This window comes from Ictidomys tridecemlineatus, chromosome 10, assembly GCF_052094955.1.
Source record: "Ictidomys tridecemlineatus isolate mIctTri1 chromosome 10, mIctTri1.hap1, whole genome shotgun sequence".
In the NCBI taxonomy this organism is placed as follows: Eukaryota; Metazoa; Chordata; class Mammalia; order Rodentia; family Sciuridae; genus Ictidomys; species Ictidomys tridecemlineatus.
Window position 1 is genome coordinate 121,826,603 of NC_135486.1, and position 6,000 is coordinate 121,832,602.

Sequence of the window (6,000 nt, forward strand, 5' to 3'; positions counted from 1 at the left end):
ACTTGGGGTTTTTTTGGCGATAAGTTTTTGAGTGCTTTATATATCCTGCAGATTAGTGCTCTATCTGAAGTTCAGGTGGCAAAGATTCTCTCCCATTCTGTAGGCTCTCTCTTCACATTCTTGATTGTTTCCTTTGCTTGAAGGAGCTTTTTAGTTTGATACCATTCCATTTATTGATTCTTGATTTTACTTCTTGGGCCTTAGGAGGTTTGTTGAAGAATTCAATTCCTAAGCTGACAGGATGGAGAGTTGGGCCTACTTTTGCTTATGACCAGCCAAAAATACTATAGCCAGCAAAATCAAGCTTCAGAATTGAATATTGAAATAAAAACATCCCACGATAAGCAAAAATTAAAAGAATTCACAACTAGAAAGCCTGCACTACAAAACATACTCAATAAAATATTTCATGAAGAAGAACTGCAAAATAAAAGTGAAAACAGCAAAGGGAAGAACTACACTAGAAGACTAGTCAATCAAAGGAGAAACTGATTCAAATTAAAAACCAGAAATAAATCAAAATGACAGGGAATAAAAATCATCTCTCAGTAATAACATGGAATGTAAATGGCCTACACTCATCAATCAAAAGACACAGACTGGCATATTGGATTGAAAAACAAGAGCCAACCATATGCTGTCTCCAGGAGCCTCCAGTTTTTCAATGATGATCCTCACCACATGGACAACCTACTCTTCTGTGAACATGCTTTTAGCACTTGCTCTGTGATTTGCTTCTGGCAAGAAATGAAATTAATTAGAGTTAGTCCCTGCCCCTCAAATGGGTGAATGCATTTTTAAAAAGTTCCATGGACAGGAAAGGCAGAGCAGGAGAAGCCTCAGCCTACGGGCCCTGTCACAGTCAGGGGTGCCAGGCATACTGTCTCTGGGTTGGTCAGCAAGTGCTACGTAACAATAGTGGCCTCTGTGTCCACAGGTCAGCTGATGGTTCTGGGATCTGGACTGGGCTTAGCTTATGTGGGCCTGGTCCAGTCATATACCCCCTCTCCTCAGCTGGCACGCTGGCTGAGGGCTGCCTGTCCAGGGGCCTCCTCCACGTTGGCTCTCGGGTGGGCCAGCAGCAAGCCAGCCAGGGCTACACCCAGGGCAGGAGAAGGGCCCTGGAGCAAGCACAGCTAAAGGCCACACACCCTTGCTTCTGCTGCAGTCCATAGGCCAAGGTGTGTCACGGGAAGAGAGGACCCGCTTCCTAATAGAAGGTGCCGTACAGCTGTGTTGGCAAGGGGGACAGAAGAAAGAGGGCCATTTCTGCAACCAACTTGCACAAAGCAACCCCCAGGATCGTGCTGCCATTTAGCAGGCCCCTGTTTAGTGTCAAACATAAACTTTTGTTCCCAATTCCGATTATTTTCTTGGAATAGATTCCTAAAAGTGGATTTATTGAATCAAAGGTGGTAAATGTTTTAAAAGCAAAAAGTACATATTTAGAAATCACCCTGTTGAAATGTTGTAAGAATTACCCTCCCTCTAGCCCTACTGCGAGAGGGGACAGTTCCTAAATTAGGCTAACACTTGCCAAAACGTGAATAATCTTTTTTAAAATGTGGTATCTCACTTGTGTTTTCACTTTTTACTTCTTCCAATGCCTGCCTATGGATTCTAATATCCATGTCTTCTTCAGTGAATTGGCTCTCTGGTCCCTTCCCAGCAGGGTAGAATTTATGAATCTCAATTTACAAAGAGGAGGACATGGGGACTCAAAAAGGCTGAATGTCTTGTTCAAGGTGACTCAGCAGCTGGAAGCAGGGCCAAGCTTCAGAAATCACATCCCTGGTTCCTCCTCATATTCCCATTCCCCTGTGGGCTGGACAGAAAGCTGGTCCTGCAACATTGAGGACTTAGAAAGCACATCAGAACGTGACTCTGGGAGAGCTGTCCCCAGGCCCAGCAAGCTGAGGGCTTCCTGGATGGGGCTGTCCTGCAAGTCGGGTGCATAGGGTGCTTGTCACAACTGAGATGGTGGTGAGGACAACAGGGTGGACAGAGGCAGAGGTGGGCTGCACTGCAGAGCCACGGTTGCCCTCCGGCCTCAAGCCACCCTCACCCCTGCTCTCTCTGCAGCTTGCACGCTACACCAAGGAAGGCTTCCTGCACCTGGGGGCCCTGGGGACCACCACGCTGCTCCCTGACACCCGCTGCCTGGTGGACAACTCCAAGAGCCGGCTGCCCCAGCTCCTGGACTGCGACAAGGTCAAGACCAGCCTCTATAAGCGCTGGAACTTCATCCAGGTGAGGGCTCCACCAACAGGACCATGGTCAGGGCAGTGCAGAGGCTGCAGGCCACAGAGAGAAGTCCAGGTCCCCAGGTCCCCAGCAAAGTGCATCCCAGAGCCAGGTCTCCCACCCCTGGCCAGGCTTGTGGACACAGGGCATGTCCCAGGAGGAGTCAGGGGGACTTCTGTGGGCAGAAGCCTGCCTGGTTCCCACGCCATGCGAGGTTGGGGATTCTGATGGACCCAGAGAGGGGAGTGTGGGAAGGACCCCTGGACCTGCCCAGTACCACGGCCAAGTAACTCTGGGGAGTCAGACCTCAAATACCCCAGGAGGTTCCTCCTCCCAATTCAGCCACCCCGATGCTCATCTCATGTCCAGCCACAGGAGCTTGGGGAGCTCACTTATGTTCTGACCTTAAGGTCTGCAGGGGACGTGCCCGTGACCCCTCTGCTGTGTGAGGGATATTGGTGGAATGTTTTCCCCATGGGGTGTGCCTGCCCAGAGCTGTGGAGGTTAAGAGTCCCTCCCTCTCTCCCTCTCCCTCCTTACCCTCCTCTCCCTCTCTCCCTCCTTTGTCCTCCTCCCTCCTTTTTTCTCCCTCTTTCTCTCTCTCTCCCTCCCTCTCCCTCCCTCCCTCCCTTTTCCCTCTCACTCTCTCTCCCTCCCTCCCTCCATCCCCTCTCCCTCTCTCCCTCCCTCTCCCTCCCTCCTTTCCCCCTTCCTCCCCCTCCCTCCTTCCTTTCCCCCTCCCTCCCCCTCCCTCCTTTCCCCCTCCCTCCCTCTCCCCCTCCCTCCCTTCCACCTTGCCCCCCTTCCTTCTTACTCCCTCTGCCCCCAGAACGGAGCCATCATGAATAAAGGTACAGGGCGCTGCCTGGAGGTAGAGAACCGGGGCCTGGCCGGCATTGACCTCATCCTCCGCAGCTGCACAGGACAGAGGTGGACGATCAAGAACTCCATCAAGTAGCCAGAGGAGCTGGGCCACCAGGTGCCCAGCCCAGGACAGGGCCAGTCCGTCCTCAGGCCCAGCCCACGTGGTGGAGAGAGACAACAGGGGCCAACAGGTGCTGGGTGGGGCCCAGGTTCCTGCAGGACAGCCGAGGACCCCAGAGGAAGACTCCATGTCCCCTGTGGCGTTCAGCCACCCTAAGGTTCCTACACCCTGGAAAAGCCCCTGATGCTTCTCTGGGAAACCAGGAGCTGTCCTCTGCATCCCCAGAGGTGGCCTGGGACTGAGGGGTGAGACTGTCCATACCTCTGCACCATCTCCCACCCCAGGGTCAGCATCTGGGCCTGGCAGGGTCCCCTCCTCTTCTCATCCTTTGCCGCAGCAACAGCTTCTGAATTTCAACCCCACCCTCAGTGAAATGGGGGGGGGTGGAGCCTCAGCCACATTGGAGACCCGCCCTCAAGGGGGCAGGAGCCTCCGGACCCCATTTCCACTGAGGTTGCTTCTGCTCAGATGCCCCCTCACGCCCCAAGGCAGGTGCTGTCCCCGAAACTTCCTATCAGGGTGGCTTTGGGGCTACAGCTCTGGCGCCAGGTTCCTATGAACGCTCATGGACCAGCTGTCCGGCCTGTGTCCTGCTGAAGGGCCCCACAGGTGGGAGCCAGGCTGGGGCCACAGTCGTGGCCCATGGAGCAGCCAGGGCCTCCCTGCAGCGGGAGGGCCATGGAAGCCAGCCTGGAGCCCGCACAGGAAGCCCAGAAGAACTGCTCTGCTCGCTGCACTGCAGGCTGCACTGGCCCCTGGGCAGGGAACAGCCGTGTCCTCCTGGGAGTGGGGAGTGTTGCTTCTTTCCAATTGCCCTCTGGTTAGGGTGCACTTGTAAATCAGAGTTAATATATGGACGAGTGTGTGCACGGAGCGAGTGGCCAGGTGCGTGTGTCTGAGTGTGAGTGTGTGGCAGAGCAGAGGCAGCGCGGGGCCTCAACTGCTTGACTTCCCCGATGGGACGAGCTGCTGAGGAGCCGGGGGTCGGCCCCACGTTCTGGCGGAGGACGAGACTTAGCCTTGCCTGCTGTGGTGCCCCTCTGCCGCTTACCCTCTGCCATGGCCGTCCCTGGCCAACCCTGCCCAGAACCAAACCCTGTAGCTGCCCCGTTGCCCTGCGTGGGGTTCCCAGCGTCTCCTCTGGTGACATCCCGTTGGCGATCTCCCCGCCCCATCTCCCACCTGTGAAATAAACACAGTCGTGCTTCCCAGTGGCCTCCAGGGCTTCTTCATTGCTGCAGAGCCCAGCTCCGGAGGGCCTCCAAGCAGCAGCGGGTGGCTTCTTGCCAGTTAGGCTGAGACAGAGCCGTCTGCCCCAGGCACACCCTCCTTTGCCCCAAAGCTGCACGGTGTATGACCCTTGACCCCAGCTCACTCACCCTGGTTGAGCCTGGGTTAGGAGATCAGTGTGCAGGGGAGAGTGGAGGCTGCCAGGGGCAGAGCTTCTGCTGCCCCGGCCTGGCCTGCGGACCCACCCTCCTGCTGCTCCCAGCAGTGCCCAGCTCTCCACGGGGCCTGCAGCAGCAGCACCTGCCTGTGGGGTGCTTGTGGGAACAGGAGACCCCACAGGAGGTCCCCGGGGTGGAAACACATGGGAGTCATGGGGGGGTGGGGCCAATGCTTCAGGCTGATGTGTCGCCCGTGCCCAGGACCAGAAGCCAGCCAAAGGTGGGAGGGCGCACCTGTACTTGGGCTCCCGCCTGCTGCCTAGCTGCTCTCTTTTAGTGCCACAGGGGAGCACTGTGTGTTTATGGGGGTGCTGCTTTAGACCCCCAGGGGGGTCTTTCCCTCTGGCACCTACAGGGTACCAGGTCCCTGAGCTGGTCCTTGATTCCAGGGCCCAATATCATCGAGTGTCCATCCCATCAGCACAAGCTGCTATCGGCTCCTTTCAGGGATGGCGACCCCTGGAGAGACAGGCCAGAGCATGAGGTCAGCGTCCAGGTCAGAAGCCTCTTCACCCCACCCCTGGGGTCCTCCCTGGGCCCAATGGCCGTGGGAGTGCCAGGGTCAGGCAGAGAGGAGAAGCTGATGCAGCCGGAGAGGGAGAGAAGAAAGAAGTGGGCCCTGGGGGCCTCTGGCCCCAGGTCCGGGGAGGACTGACCCACTCCATAGTGCCCATGGCTTGCACAGTGAGCTGCAGAGGCAGGGAGCCCCAGGCCTGGAGCCCCCGGGAAGCACACACACCTTCCCCAAATGCTGGTGGGGGCACTCCCTGCAGTTTGAGAAGCGGCGGGCCAGTCCCCCTCAGGCGGCATGGCAGAGGGGCTGGCCCGGTTGTGCCCTCCTGCCCCTGCCCACCTACCCTCTGGCTCGCCGGCCTGGGGCTTTTCTTTCTCCTTCCTCCTTGGTTTACACAGCAGAAAACTTCACAGATGGCACGACTGATAAATGTCCAAGCCACCCAAGCCCGTGTCTCTGAGTCTACACATCATTGCTCACGTGTTTTGTCCTGATTTTACTTATTCTGGTGAGAAGAAGAAACTAGAAAAGCCCCAGACAGCGGAACCGGGCCGGAGCCACCTTCTGAAGTCACTAAGTCACTTGACTCAGGCTTCACTCATTTTTTTTTTTTCCCATCTGATATTTTTTCTGCCATTCTTGGAAAATGCCTGGGTTTCACAGGACGCCCAGGCAGAGCGGGCCACCCTTCAGGGCTTTGCAGGACGTGAGTTGTCCCTGACTCACATGCTATTTGTCTTCCTCCCGTTTTGTTTCAAATGCTGCTCTGGGAAGGGCTGAGTGACAGCTGGCTGGGAGGGCCTTGGAGC

At 56.2% G+C, this 6,000-nt stretch overlaps 1 protein-coding gene across 4 annotated transcripts in view; it reads left to right on the plus strand.

Moving 5' to 3' along the window:
• Positions 1-4,440, plus strand: part of Galnt17 (polypeptide N-acetylgalactosaminyltransferase 17) — a 355,262-nt gene extending 350,822 nt beyond the window's left edge. For all 4 annotated transcript variants that reach the window (XM_078023947.1, XM_078023950.1, XM_078023948.1 and 1 more), the window contains exons 10-11: positions 2,083-2,250; positions 3,074-4,440. In XM_078023947.1, the coding sequence (XP_077880073.1) occupies positions 2,083-2,250; positions 3,074-3,202 (297 nt within the window). In that variant the 3' untranslated portion in view covers positions 3,203-4,440. The remainder of the gene's footprint in view (positions 1-2,082; positions 2,251-3,073) is intronic.
• The last annotated feature ends 1,560 nt before the right edge of the window (positions 4,441-6,000 follow it).